General features: G+C 37.0%; 1 protein-coding gene across 8 annotated transcripts in view; it reads left to right on the plus strand.

The window, feature by feature from the left end:
- TENM2 (teneurin transmembrane protein 2) overlaps positions 1 to 16,173 on the plus strand; it is a 586,296-nt gene that overhangs the window by 450,727 nt on the left and 119,396 nt on the right. For 7 of the 8 annotated variants that reach the window (XM_088133612.1, XM_088133610.1, XM_088133614.1 and 4 more), the window contains one exon: positions 962 to 1,174. In XM_088133612.1, the coding sequence (XP_087989738.1) occupies positions 962 to 1,174 (213 nt within the window). The remainder of the gene's footprint in view (positions 1 to 961; positions 1,175 to 16,173) is intronic. The other variant, XM_088133607.1, reaches the window with a different exon arrangement.

The raw sequence follows: 16,173 nt of genomic DNA on the forward strand, positions 1-16,173 counted from the left end.
CACAGAGCTTTTTCAGCCAGCCCCCAGGAAAGAGAGGGAGCAAAGAAGGGGGAAAAAAGGGTGCTTTCAGCTCTCTTTTCCCCTTCTTCACAGTACAAAGCCCTCTTTACAATTTCTGGGAGGGGGCAGGGCTGGCATCATGCTGTGAAGAAGGGGAAAAGAGACAAAAGCACCTTTTTCCCCCTTCGCAGTGCAAAGTGAGCCCCACCCCTCCCAGAAGCTGCAAAGATGGCTCCTGGGAGGGGGCCAAAACGGCAGGGATTGGGGGAGAGTTAGACTGGTGGGGAGAGTTAAAGCGTCCCTGCAGTCGTAAATGTGAGCAGGCTGCCAAATGCCCAAATTTTGATCACATGACTGCAGGGGCACTGTGATGGTTATAATTTCGGGCACAGGTCATAAGTCCCTTCATTCAGCCCTGTTGTAATTTCAAACAATTGCTGAACTGTTAACTTGGTTGTTAAGCGAGGACTACTTATACCCATGATTAACTGAATCAGTATAAAAAAAGATTAATTTTTCCAATGATTTTCCCATCTTGTATTTTTTGTAATCCTATTTTATGATAATGTTGAAGGAACCTTCAGTTCAGGATACATCTATCATAATGATTATTCAAAATTGTACTCATATTTGGAAATACTAAAGGTAATGGGACTACATGCGTATCAGAAATTTTAATTTGTGATCACTTTTTGTTGAAGTTCTCAACAAAACTACAACTGCTTGGATAGGATGGATGTGATGACAGATTTAATATCTCAGTTTTAGAATACCCAACATTGTTTGCTTATAGCAATGAAAGCACATAACCACCTAGAGTTGCTGGGAGTCAGGTGGTATACAAATTAAATTAATAAAAATAATAATCACTCATGTATTCAGGATGCTACTGGTGCTCATGATAATACTGGGTTGTAAGCAACTTAATTTCCATCTCTCTCTTTCTCTTATTCTTTTCCAGAAGTATGTTCTGTAGACTGTGGCACTCACGGTGTATGCATCGGCGGAGCATGTCGCTGTGAAGAGGGCTGGACAGGGATAGCCTGTGACCAACGTGTTTGCCACCCCCGCTGCACAGAACATGGAACTTGTAAAGATGGAAAATGTGAATGCCGAGAGGGCTGGAATGGGGAGCACTGCACCATTGGTAGGCAAACGACAGCCACCGAAACAGGCACATATTGCTTTCTTTTCATAACTTGTAGAAACATAGTTACAATTGTGTATGGCAACGGGCTGTCCCTTTATGGACTCATCTGCTTCCAGTCATTAGTTCTGAACTTTAAAGCGGGGATTATATTTTTAAATCTGCTACCAGGTTAAAACTTGTAGTGATATAAATTATCCTTCCACATATTCCATTTGGTGTAGAAGGGATATCCTATTGATGAGACTGTTTCAGTCAATTTAACTAAGAGTTTATTTTAATCATTGCCCTCTCTTTCCCTTAGCTAGCCCATTTCCTGATCTGATGCTACCTCCTTATTAAATATTTCATTCTGAGTGCATCACCACAATAGCCGTCAAGAGCAGAGGACAAGTTGAGAGGGAACTGCCCTCCTGTTGTTACAGAAATAGCTCCCTAGCATTTTCATGTGTTGTGCTGTGACAGTGGTCATGGTGTTTGCCTATAGACTGACACAGCATGGGAGGGCCAAAGCAATGCTATAGCACGATGGTATACCCTTCCCTAACAGCAGGCTGCTCAGCACAGATTTGGCATCATGCAGAGTGCCATGGCTAACTCAATTGCATCGCTTTTGTTATACGTCAGCCTAGAAAGTAATAACAAATATATATTGTTTCAGAAGGGTTGGACTATTTTGAATTTTAAACACAAGTTACTAAATGTCTCACTTCAATATGCAGATTGCTCATGGAGAACCCAGTTAACAGCTGATAATATTTTAAGTCTATTGTGTATAATCCTAATACAAGACTTCTTCCTGAGCGGATCTTTATTCATTAACTTGGAAAGAAAAAGCCCTTTGTGGGCAATTTGAAGTTAGAATAGATATCCTCCCCCCTTTTTTGGGGGGGGGTTGTTTTCCTATGCCATTTCTTTGTTCTTATCTAGGCCTACCCAATCTAGATTTCAACAATCTGGTCGGCAAGTAGATGCTAACCAAAAATTAAATTTCTCTGCATATCTTTGCTACAACTAGTGGTCATCTGGATTGTGGCAACCCAGATGGGGTAGCCTTATCAAAATATCTTTTTAAAAAATTGGTACAGCATTAAAAAGTCAGAAGAAGAATTGAAATTATAATGGCAACTGGAGACTCTAAAAGGACCACCCGGTTACCAGTTAATTGTTTTTATTTTGAAACAAAATGTGCTTGTCAGACTTGTGTTTTTATTATTATTTAGGTGTCTCAGTCTCTTTGGGTAGCTAAACCTTTTGGGAAAGACACTTAAATTGGAATACATGTCTGTCTTAAACATATTTCAAGGCAATGCTGAGATTTATAGTGTACAGTTTACCTGCTATTGAAACCAGTTTTCCTAACTGATGCAGGCTGGTTTCTTTAACTGTTTATACTTTTGCACTAGCAAGGTCTCTTTTTAATCCATGGGGTTCAGATTTCATGACTGCTTTCGGTTTATTTGAGCTTTGCATCTAATCAAGCATTGTTCCTAAAAGGTTTATCCTGTTCTGCTAACTTTGTGATAATGTCTGTGTTTTTAGAAGTGTTTTTCTGTATTTGTCTGTGTCTTAATGGTTTTAGGCAACAATCCTGTACATGCTTGCCTGGGAATAAGCCCCACTGAACTTAATGGGATTTCTTTCTTTGTAATCATGTATATGACTGCACTGTTAATTTGACATTACTGTGCATCCAAAAATGGATATATTTTGATCTGATTACTCAAATGATATTATGTGATTTTTAGCCAAAATATGAAAATGTTTTACCTTATTTTTGACAGATGAGTAAAACATGAGGAGCTTTTGAAGTATTAAGAATCTGCATTAGTGTCTTGGGGACCTGTGCTGAGACTGGTGCTTTTTAACTTGTTCATAAATTACCTTGACATATGGATAAGCGGTGTACTGGCCAGGTTTATAGATGATGTTAAACTGTTCAGGATGCTTAAAACAAAAATTGATTTTGAAGGGCTCCAGAAGGATCTCTTTAACTGAGTGGATGGTCAACTAAATGACAAATGTGATTCAATTTAGGTAAGTGTAAAGTGATACACATTGAGACAAAATGCCCTATTTTCATGTACATAGTGATGAGCTTCTTTATAGCTAACTAGCAAAAGGATACTGAGTCATAGTGAACAGCTCAATGAAATTACCTACCCAATGTGCAACAGCTGGTAAAAAGACATATTGCATGCTTAGATCATTAGGAATCTATGGAATGTTCACATATGAAGCACTATGTTTAATTCTGGACACTCCCCACTGGTAGAAACAGGAAGAGGCAGTTTATATCTCTTGTCTGCTCCTAGAGGGTATGCCAAAAGCCTGATTTCCAGGAGAATAATGATCTACAGGGAAGAGGAGATCTTTTAAAGTTGCCTTGTGCAGATGAAATTTTACCAACTGTGCTAGGGTTCAACTTAGCATCAGTGAAAGCCAATAGTAATAAATACACTGCGTGGAAAGAACATCTCGGAAGAAATCAATACCTAAATTCAATGTTTTGAAACAGCACCTAGTCAAAGATATGGAATATTTGATCGATACTGTCATACTTGTTTCCAGCAAAAAAAGGAGGTTAAAATTATGCTTTTATATCTTTGGCCATCTCCTCAGTAGTTGGACCATGCTATGACTATTCACCATTAAACTTCTCAACTACTATGCAGAATACCATAACCTGTTATAGTAGATAGTGTTTTGAATAGTTCATAATAAAACACATTACTTGTAGATATCCTAAAATTATACTGGATTTCCTTTGCGGGGAGGGCATTTATACTTCATCAAGACTATTGTTTGCATTTTTTCTATATTCTATATCTATGCCTGTGCCCAGTAGACCAGCGGGTTCACTTGTAGCACTGCTGGATAGTTTTGTCCTATTAGATTGCTCTTTGTACCAAAGACTTTTTTTTTCCTTAGAGTAATGGCAATAATAGCAATAAAAGCAGAAACAATTTCTGGAAGAGATGGAATAGGATTTGAAGATAAAGGAGAAAAGCACTATCTCTGACAAAGGGAACAATTCGGCAAAATTGACTGGGTGGGAATGAGAGAGCATCAGAAATCTTCAGTTCAGTATTTCTAAACTTTTCAATCTAATCTAGAAGGAAGTGGGAAAATCAACATGATTACATAAAAATAGAAACATGACTTCTCCTAAGAACAATAGAAACCAAGTTTGTTTATTTATTAGGTTTATAGGGTTGCCTTATCATCATGCAAATATGCATGATGTGGGTAATATTGTAGCTTCCTTTGTGTTGGGAAACACATGAGATGTGAAGTGTATCTGTGCTGGAATACAATTATCCTGAGTGGAAGGCTGGCCCTAACATTAATCAAAGTGAGATGGCCACTCCAGACAACAGATACTAGGAGACAGAGATAGCAAAGCAATGTCAAGCACCATTGTTTGTGCCATGTGGTCTATTTTGTATTCTCCAGATGTAGTAGACAATGCTGTCCTAATGCAAGCTCTAAAGTAAGAGTCAACTGCTATAATTTTGCTAGAGGAAGCTGAATATGGAGACACCATTTTGTCTTTGTCTTAAGTGATAAAGTGTCTTTGGCTGGTGTCTCTACACATAACATAGGATGGAGAACAGCCTTTGCAGATTTGTGCCATAGCCACCAAGGCTTTCATGTAAAAAATGAAAATGCATTTGATTTCATATATAGAGACTAGAAGAGTTTGTTTCATTTCTGTGATTGATTCATGAAAGTGCCAAATGTTTATTTCTATGAAATAATTATACTTCAGCTAGAACAAACCAGCTGTCCATAAAGCTTCATATGGCCTATTGGGATCAGGGTAAATTCCAGGATATATTGCTAATGTTAGAATTAGGTTTCTCAGGCAATCCAAAATAGTCAATTGGGGTTTTCTGCATCTTCAGTTGGAGAAGCATCAGTTGCTTGCTGCATGCATGCATGCTCAGAAACAATATGGCATACTGACATGTCTGTGTTGAACTGATTCTGTTAACTCAGTTCTCTGTAGTAGAAGACCTTTGCACATGCCCACTGTCTGAATCCTCATTGTCTCCTTACTGACTAATGCAGTGTAGCTAGATAGCCATGAAGATAATAAGAACAGAGGTATATGTTTGCCTTTAATTAGATCTAGCAGTTTCAACAACTAACTGTTCTTGGGCAGGGACAGTCCAGCTGCCATTATCATTGCTTTAGTAAATTCCCAGTTGGAGAGTTTACTAAAGTTGAATTCCTCTACTCTGATGTACGTGGGCTGCACATGATTGTATTATTCTGTCATATTTTGGGTTTATGATATTTGTTTAAGATGAAGGGCAGTTAAAAATACTTTAAAGAGATCAACATTTCCTCTGGGTTGGAGCTCAAAACACACACACACACACACACGAGTTGGAAGAGGAAAAGTGGAATAGTAAAAGGACAAGTCAGCAGGAATTTAAAATAGAAGATGCAGATAATTAAAATTACCAATAGATACAGACCATTTGCAAAATAATTGTAGTGGTATTCTTGCCCTAACAAACTAAGTAATATATGTAGCATAATAAAAGGACTCAGCCTAATCTGTGCTGAGAATTGAGCAACTGGCATGGAAGCCAGATAGTGCAGGTGAGGTATTAAGTCTTGCACCAGGGTTCCTTAGGATATGAGTCAAATTTGGAATTGGCTGTGCTCTAGTTCCCATGCTGGTATCTCTATTCTTCTAGATTATTTTGTCATTATGTTAATATTGTATTCAGCCTCAGTATTTTTGAACGGTCTTCAATAGAATCTATTTCACATTCTACATGCAAATCTACTTTCTGTGTTTAATATTTTTAAAGATTTCTTGTTACTGGGTGCTAAAATTTCAGGAGCACGAGAACGATTGCTGCATCAATTAGCACTTAAGCCATTTTAAAGACATGTATAAGAAATGGCTTCATTGCAAATAGTTTCATAATTGAATCTTGCAAAACCTGATTCTTTATAGAGTAACTTACATTCTTAAACCTTGCTAATGTACAGAATAAAGCATCCTTCATTTTCTCTAACTTCTGTCTGCTCTGGGGGAAAAATCTTTTTATCAGCTTGTATGATAAACATAATTAATGATATGCAGGCTTTACAAAGAGCCAAAAAGAACGCTGTTCAAGGAGCAGGTATAACACAAGTCAGCATGAATATCAATTTTCTTTCACATTCCTTAGTCTGCGCTTCTAGTCATGATTAGAAAATGTTACAGAATATTGCAAGGTTTTTTTCCCCCTTCTTTTCAGCCATCAGGGTGGAATATATATGACCTTATTTCTTTTCTAGTCCGCTTTGAAAAGGCAATAAGTTTATTTTTCAGTCATACATCTTGCATTTCATCCAGGACTTCAAAGACGTGCATCCTGCAGATATCTGTAAATGACTTTCTGACCTAAATCAGAGTATTTCTTTCCTTTGGTGGAATTTCTGCATGAACTATATTGATTCTGTTGCCAATTCCAGAATCTGTATAACCCTTGCCCTCCAAAAGAGGAGGGGGGTTAGGTTTGTTCAAGCTGCTTATCTAACTATTGAAAGGACAGCTCTAGTTTGGTGTTCTGAAGTGTATTCACTGCAACAGCCAACCATTAATGTTTCAACAATGTCATTTTCTGTGTTATTTTATACCTGTGGTGTCAAGCACCTGTTTCAGTGAGTGAGTGAATTGCATGATATTGTCAGAGACAAAATAACAGAGGTATTTTAACTGTGGAAATGAAATCTGGTGTTATAGTGTCCGATGCTATTAAATCATATAAGAAGTTCAGAGCTTTAAAACCTGTCCCCAATAAACCTTTTACATATTCAAGTGTTTCCTGTAAAAATGTTTTACTTAGGAATGTACTATCATACAATTCTATAAATACTTTAATGTCAATGAAATAATAATAATTCCTCAATGAAAAATCTAGTACATGCATAGCACTAGAATATACACAGCAGGAATCAGACTGACTGCTTTTTACTAAGATTTAAAACAGAAAAGATACTAATCTGGGCTATAAAAAGGGCTCTACCCTTCTTTGTGTGTATATGTGGGTTGTCTGGCACATTTTCTTCTAATATTAATGCAAGTTGTCTGCTCTGCCTCATGTTTATTTCAGTGGTTCTGCTAGTCTATTTATGTATGACTTAAGTCGAAGTCACAGAATGAGTGGTACGGTTATTCATCAAATAGTGATTTCTATAATCAGCTTGGGCAGAAGCAGTGAAAGAGACCCCCCCCCCCACCCAAAACACACAATAAAAACCCACCATCTAGAACTTCCCCAGGTTGAGTATGTTAATCTAGTTTTATTGCAAGATTTGAGTTCTCCCTGCAGCAGTAGGTAAAACTTTTGGGGATACAATAAGCCAGATTTGCAGTGACCTATCATGATCCTATTAGTCTGTCCAAGTTCCCCATATTGCAATTCCTTAGATTAAATGGGTATAAATGAAAATTTTGGGATTGGATAGGAATTTTGCTGCCTATTGCCAACTCTTCTGCCCCTAAATCTCTGTTCTTGAGCTAGGGAGTGTGCTGTTAGGGAGGGTGCTTAGAGTTTTACAGGTTTTTAAATTGATAGACCAATTTTTACCATGTCTGCCATATTGGGGTGGTTCATACTCCATGGCAATCATGGATCTTTTTTAGTGGTATTTGGACACTTCTGTTCACTCTAATAATTGCTTCATTTAACACAAAAAAGTGGAAATACACAAATAGTAAGACCCAAGTTCTCATAGACTGTGGACTCAATGGACAAGATTTTACTTCAGACTTCATTCCTAAGCAACAGATAAAGTCCATCATCACATAATTACATTAATGACCTAAATTGATGTAAATAACGTGAAGTACAGGTGGCCCTCATTTAATGACCACTCTTTCAGGGACCATTCAAACTTATGACAGCACTGAATGAGTGGTAGTTACAACCAATCTTTGGAGTTCTGGCTGTCGCAGCATCCCTGCAGTCATGTGATCGTGATTTCCAATGTTCCCTGCCAGCTTCCCACAACAAAGTCAGTAAGGAAGCCAGCAGGAAGTCAGAAGTGGCAGTCATATGAGGTCCTCGCTTAGCAACCTGCATGGTCCTCACTTAATGACAGCAACTGGAAATACCGTCACTAAGCAGTGAGGTTACATGATGTCATGCTTTATGATACATTACTTAGCAACAGCATTTCCAGTCCCAATTGTTGTTGTTACCCAAGGACTACCTGTATCAATTATGCAAAGGAAGTATATTAAGTCAGTTTGGGTTTAACAGAGATTTGGATGTAACAGACACACTTTCTACCAAATTGGTCTGTTAAATCAAGGTTTTATTGCATTGGTATTGTTAAAATGTATCCAATTTTGAATTAGTTCAAACAGCACATATCATAAAAGAGTTGGTTGAGTTTTTGTTTGGGTACACACTAAATGGCAACTCTATTAGTAACTATTATATGTGAGCAATGCCCTAATACATTTCTGGAAATCACATGTTAATTTTCTCCCGAACTCTACAAAAGCTTTGAGCCTGTTATTTGCAGGAGCTTGGAGTATAGTCCATTGCAGCTCCATTGTAACTGGGGAAAAAAATATAATTAATACATAACATTGGTCCATTCCAGAGTGTTATTAACCTAAATTATTTGGAGCACTACAATATACATAGAAAATAACTTTGTTAGAAAAACAATGTCCTTTACTTCCCAGGAAGACTGAATTTTTAAAAGGGAAGGCAGAATAGAAAATAACTATTCTACTCATTTAGAATTTAATTTTCTTTTCTTTTTTTAGTAGCTAGTGATTGATTGATTTGTAACATCAGAATACAGACTCATATGAAGTGATTGCTTGAGGCTTTTCTAGAGGGAGTCCCACAAGGAAGGACTGGGTTTTGTTTTGTTTTTTGATATTTTTAGCTTTTGCAAATTCAGAGTGTGCAAATACAACAAGAGTAACTTTCATAAATGACTGTAATTCCTATAAAACCAAAGAGACATCAGGGCAGATGAAAAAACATTCTTTTGTTTTCACCACTGGGAATTCTGGAAAGGGGTATTTAGTTCTTTCAGCGGGTTGCCATCAACTTTTCAGCACATTGTGCGTATATGCCAATGAGACGTCTTTTGCTTCTCTCTTTAATGAAACAGGGCAGAGTGTGTGTTTATACTCTTCTAATCCTATTCCCTCTGGGAGCCAATAAAGAAATTAGCATCATATAGTGCAAAGCCTTATGGCAGCATGCAGAATGCTTGTTTATCATTCGGTTTTAAAGCAGGGATTTATTTTTTAAAAAAAAAAAAAAATCTGCATCATGTAAAGCGCTTATAGTTTTGATTTTGGTTTGTTTATTTTTTTTTTCCTGCATCTGTTACATTAAATTTTATTCCTTGGGAAAAAATGAATTAGAACACAAGACAACAGGAAAGTAGCTTCATTCTGATAAGCTATATTCCCTACTGATCTGGTTTCAAAGACATTTAGTAATGGTAGCATAGTGCAGATAGTATAATAAGAGCCAGCCTTTTGTTTTCCTGTTCCCTGTAAATTCTGAAATGCAGCATTGATTTTAGACTACACTCTTGTTTGTATCTGTTTTTAAGAGTTTCACAGGTATGGGGGAAACAAATGAAATGTATTGCTGCTTTCTTTGTTCTGGTAGGAACTGATAATAAATGTGGGGGGAAAAAACAAAGGCGTGGATGTTAGATCCATTGAATTGCTTAATGGACATCATAGGGGGAAATGCAATTGCTATTGCTTCTTGAGAATCATTACTAATTGATTCTTCATTGTAATACCAATCTACACATTTCTGATTATCACTGTCAACCCAGTGCTGACAAACGGTTAGAGAAAAAGGCAAACTATGAAAGGCATCAATTATAATGGGAAAATGCATAAGAAATAGCACACACTCAAGCACATCTTTATTTTATATAAAATAAAATGGCAATACTATCCCCAAGAGATTTTCAGGCAAGAAGAGGAAGGTGGAGGGATGAAAGAAAAAGAAGAGAATATTATAAACCCTTTTAAAAATTATGTAGGAAAAAAATAACTCTTTTGGCCTGAGACATTTCCACACTATTTTGTGCAACAGATTTTGATTCCCTCCCACCCCCAGGATCTGCACAGATTACTAGTAACAGCAGTGGTGCCATTTGTATAAAAATATGGTAAGCTGAATCCAGATTTCTGTTTTCTATGATTCCATTACTGTGTTTTTCCAACCTTTAAACTTCTGTTCATACCTTCCCAGTCTGTTTTGTACAGCTTTGTAACAGCCTGTGATCTTGGAGGCCCGCTATCTATAGAAGGTTAAAGGAATGCTTCATAGTATTGTATCGTGCCTCTATCTGGGATCCTGACAGTACGGCTGGTTGATAGCCAGCAGCAGTACAGTTCTTAAGCAAGCTTGGTGTTTACATAATGAGAATGTTTCATACATTTTTCTAAGGGAGAACACTGGGAACTATATACAGAGATGGAATTCCTTGGGAGCATTTGTGATCATTTTGTACCCAAGAGCTGTTAGGTTAGAATATTGCCATTAGATGAAAAGCCAGCTTTCAGATAAACCTGATTCAAAAACAATCTATCTAGCAAACTGTCAAGGGGAAAAATCATTTAAAATGTGGCAAGTTTTCAGTAAGATAGAAAAATAAGTAATCAGCTATTTACTTTCATTTGGAGTTTCATTTATCTTTGTTCTGTTTCTAAACAGCTCAAACATATCTTATTTCTGTATGTTAAACTTTGCTTCTCTTGGACCTTCATGGAACCTTTCTTGAATGAATTGATAAATTGATAAAAATAATTAATCAATTGTTTGTTTAAAAGGGCAAAAATAAATTTTGCTTGGTTGTAATAAACAGAAAAGCAAAAAGATACAAATATTAATCTTTTGATAGTATACACAAATTGACAATCCATATAATTTTTAAGCATACAACCATCATTTTAAGGAAGTTGTTAGAAAGAATTGGCTAAGTAAAACCCTATTATATATGCATTCAGATATTTTGTGGTATAAACTACAGAAATTCCATTGTTCAGTCAATTTTATCCTTTCTGTATTTTGTATTTGGCTGGAAATTCACAATCATAACCAACATTTTGGACATCCCTTCAAAATAGCAAACAGAATAAAAGAAAATGTACATGCATTATGTCCATGAAGCATATCGTCTGTATTTTTTTATGTAGAGAACCAAAAGAAATAGTGGAAGTAATTTTATGAAAATGCATTTAAAATTATTCATTTTATGTGCTGAATTTGGCCTTCATTCATCCAAATCAACTGATCATAGTATATACGTGATCAGGAAAAAAAATCATGCAAGAAGACTTTGCCTTAAAAAGAAACTAAGATTTGTTTCCAAATATTGTGTTGTGCTTTCATCCTTTCTAAGCATTCTTTCTAGGCACTCTTAATATAAAACAAGGGGGAAAAGAGACATATTCTCCTCTCTCACACTCTCCCATCCTTCCCATGATTATGAAAAGATTCTGATAAACAACTGTATCCAATTTTCCTGACCAGGTGATTAGAAGCCCTGGTTCTGCAAACATTCATCATCAGCATAGGAAGATTGAGACTAGACAGGCAGGAATGAAAACTATACCCCCATCTTTGTCCACAATTCCAGTGAAGAATCATCAAGGCTGAAGTTATCATGCTATGTTCAGTAGTTGTCCTCTTTCACAAAGAATTGCTGCATAAGTCAGAGTGGTCTGATTTACATATTGCAGCAAACCACAGATCATGGTTTACAACCATAATATTGAGATTCCCATAACACAGTACTGTAAGCTTAAAGTGAGCAAATCCTATTATGGTTAAACCTGATGTGTAAAGTCATGCATAGCCAAAGCCTGGAAAGTCAGCAAACCTTTCAGTCCCCAAATACTTTGCAATCTTTTGTGATGCCCTTAATAACTCATCCTCCACACCACCAGAAATCTTGTAAGACAGCTAAATCTTACAAGGTATGGGTTTACCCATGGGAGAATGCTGAAATGTCCTGATATCTTGTGTATCCATTTTTTAAAAAAAACATTAGTTTAATGTTAATTTCATTTGGTTGGGTTGTGTGCTTTTTTATGGTGCAAGGTCCTGTGATCAATTCCTGTCTCCCATTATTGCAAAGTAATTCCCCTGACTATCAAGAGAATAGGCTTCTTTTTAAACAAATATTTTATGCTTCAAATAACAATTATCATTTACTATGGATGTAAGATAAAATATATTAATGTCTTAGCAGGTTACTGGATTCAGTAGTGGATTGGACCCAATCACTGCTGAGATCCCTTCCAGCTCTATGATCTATGAATTATTTTAAAGGAGCCTCTTAGGTATATCCGAGTTTGTAGTATGATACTTATCCCTATGACACAAGGAAAAATAGGGAGATGATCAATTTCACAATTTCCTTTGTACGTGAGTAATAGCACAGAACTGCCTGGGATTAGCTACTTATAATGAAGATCTGCTGGGCTTTACACAAATGTTTGGACAGGCTAGATTTTGTGTCCAAACAGTCACAGTACAACTCATAGATGTACCCTGCAGTAAAAAAAAAAAGTAGACTTTGGAACTTACTTGCCTGGCATAGGTTTAAAAGATTGTGACAACTTTACAGAAACTTCTCACACTGAAGAATTTAACTCTCATTTATTATTATCTATAGCTTTTTGATATTAGAATCATTACTGAGGATTACAATAACCCAGAATTAATGGGAAAGGTAATATTTCTACTTTGAATATAGGTCAGCATCTTTTTCACTTTTGGCCTTGTTCATATTTCTGATCTTTCCCATACAGAAGTACTTTTACCCAGTTTGAGGGGTGGGTTCCTGGATCTCCCAGGTGTTGACAAAGGATGAACCTTTCTATATTGTCTGTTTGCTTGCTTTCACTATGCAGTTTTGAGCTGTCAAGAGTTCTTTAGGAAGGTGCCTGTGGTTGGACAGCAACTCTAACAACAACATTGCTTGAATAGATCAATGGGTCCTTCATAGAATGTAAAGCTGTATCTTAGATATTCAAGGCAGCAAAGTAGAACAACAACAATGAAATCCTTGGGTCTGTAAATGTGAGTTCATCCCAGTGGTTTACTGTGTAAGACAAATAGCAAAAGAGTAATGGAATAATGAAACAAAGGGCTAAGTACCTCCCCAAGCTGAGTCCAAGCTGCACACTGCTTGATAAGGTTGTAACCTGGGTGGCTGGCAGCCATATGCATTGTATTAATTCCTACACTCCGTAGATGGGCAAATCTGATTAGCTTAGGTAGCTAAAACACCCAGACATCAGAAACTTTAATGCATCAGGTATGAATGATTTGTCTATTATAAACACTTCCTTTTGCTTTTAGATGCCATTAATGTTTTGCCCTTACAGCTTTTTCAGAATAAAATATATTAGTTGAGGTACTAGCATGAGAGCAACAAAACACAACAAGACTGAGCTTTTCAATAACCCTGCACTCCATTACTGTGAAACAAGCAATAGCAGAGCACTGTGCCACAAATATTGGTTCTAAGTACGTTTGTTTCAGAGTTCTATGGATTCCTGGAATATGATTTATTTTTTATGACCAATTCCTTCAATGTGAGAAATCATATAAAATAGTACAAAAGGTAAACTTGTTCAGATGTAAAATCCTCCAAACAGTTGAGGTTATGCCTGCATTTCACAGCCAGATTAAGATGGCCTTTTTCAAAAGACATGTGGCCATCTTTGAATCAGTGAATGCTCTTGGTTAGGAGTTCTTTGAGAACTGGAATGCAGCACACTACCAGATGAAATCAAGGGCAATGATATCGTAATATACTTATGACATCAAAGCTGCATCCTAGTCTTTTTCTGTGTTGGAAAACCAGCAGTTTTTAATCTATACACATCTGTCTCTGTTCAGAAAGAGACAAGGAATGATTGCTCCATGCCTTTATTTTTTGGAAGAAAATGCCCACTACTGTACTTCCTCATCTCAGAGACAGATGTAGACATACTGTTTCCTTTTTTTCTTGACCGAGAAATGGGGTACACTGAGATAAGGGATTTAGAAGAGAGGGTCTCTGTCTGAGGCAGATTTGTGGACTACATTTGGTTTGTTGAATGTGAATGTTGAAACTTCTCATGCCTGCTTTACAGCTTTTAGTATATGTCTATTTATTAGCTGTTCAGTTGCAAAGTATTTATGATACTGCATGTAGCAATACTGGTAGTAAAACTACCAATTCCTTGTTGCCCAGGAATGCAATTAGTTTCAGGCAAATTTGTTTCACAATTTATTTTCTCTCCAGTATAAAAATCTCCACTTTTTCAAAGTACCCTATCATTTATTTGGTTTGGGCACAATGAGCTTGTATTTTCTTTTTTGCTCATTGAAAGGCACATTTGCCATAGCAAAGTAATAACTCTTTAAGTACTCAACCAGCATTCAGATGATTGCACTGGAAGAGTCAGGGATGATGTTCACCATCACCTGGAACTTTTTTCCTCAGCTATGGGGGAAGAGGAGGTTGATTTGTCTCTTTTGATTAATGAACTGCCTCTCTCTCTACAAGGATTCCCCTCTGCCTGAGAGAGAGAACTGTCAGTTGGTGCCAATGCTGTGGTGCAAGTCCAGCCAGAAGGCTTCTGTTTGTGAGGATATTGCATATGGAACTGTTAGAGGGGGATCGTCTGCTTCTTTCCATGATCCCTCTGAGTAGCCCTGGAATCAGATATTTTAGTCTGCCCCTCCAGCAGCAGGAGTCTGTTTAGGACTGAATTCCCCACAAAATGAGTGGTGGAGCAGAGGTGAGCAAAAGGCAAGGTGAGTCCAGGATAAGCAAGGAAGAGTGGAAAAAGTGGGAGCAGGGTGAGGAAAAGGTAATGAAATTGATCTGGCTGAAGGCCATACATGATCACCAACTACAGTAAGGGAGCCTTTCTGGAAATGGCATTCACTGGAGTCCCTGTAGGAAGCCATGGCATAATCCACTTGTTCTTTGAGGAGGTACTGAATGGGTAGATAACACAATTCTTTTTATCCTGAAGGCAGCTTCAATCTTCTTTACTTACAGCCACTTTCCATTCATTAGATTATCTTCTAATACTTTTTCATACAGGAAAAAGTATTACTTTATTCTCTCTCTTTGTCGTACTGCAGTAATTCTACTTTTACTCTAGGGTTAGTTGGTTGGTTGGTTGGTTTTCCCTCCCATGTCCATTTTTACCCCAGATCCAAAATAACCCAAATGAACAAAAATTGATTGGCGTTGTTCTGACTTTTAGCAGGGAATGCTGCATGTGATACGGGTGCAACACAAGACTGGTAGCCTACTCTGCACCTTCTATATCTTACAGAAAAGCATTATATAAAAGCTATGATGGGCCCATCCAGTGAGGATGATGGATTATGATGTTTACTGTAATGCAGGTAAACAAAAAGAAAATGCTTTGAGAATGTTGAAAAATGGTAAAGCTGTAGACATAAATAGTGTGATTGGGGAAATGTTAAGATATGGGTGTGGTTTGCTTATGGACTAGCTGTGTGACTTCCTTAATGTGCATGTGAAGACTGTACCTGTGCCTGACAGTTGGAAGAATGCTGTTGTTGCTCCTTTATATAAAGAGAAAGGTAACAAGAATCATTGCAAAAATGACAGACAAATTAGTTTATTAAGCATGCCCAAGAAGACATATGCCAGAATTCTGATTAGAAAGGATATAAAAGGTAAAAATTTGGAAAGGGCAGTGCTGTTTTATGCTGGGAAGGGGATGAGCAAACCAGAGTTGCTTTTGTGTCCATTGCTGAGAAATGAATGAATGTAAGGAAAGAAGCCTATTGTATGCTTTGTGATTTAGAGAAAGCTTATAAAGTGAATAAATTTGAATTATGGAATGTTCTGTATTGATATGGAGTTGAAGGTTGATTGTTGGAAGTGATAAAAGTGGTTTATGATGGAAGAAAGGAATATGTGAAAATAAACTGAATGCTTAGCAAATGGTTCAATGGTGAGCCATTGAATAC

This window comes from Python bivittatus, unplaced genomic scaffold (genome assembly GCF_059951505.1).
Source record: "Python bivittatus isolate LINGU-HERP-01145 unplaced genomic scaffold, Pbiv_v1 ctg000080_np1212, whole genome shotgun sequence".
In the NCBI taxonomy this organism is placed as follows: domain Eukaryota; kingdom Metazoa; phylum Chordata; class Lepidosauria; order Squamata; family Pythonidae; genus Python; species Python bivittatus.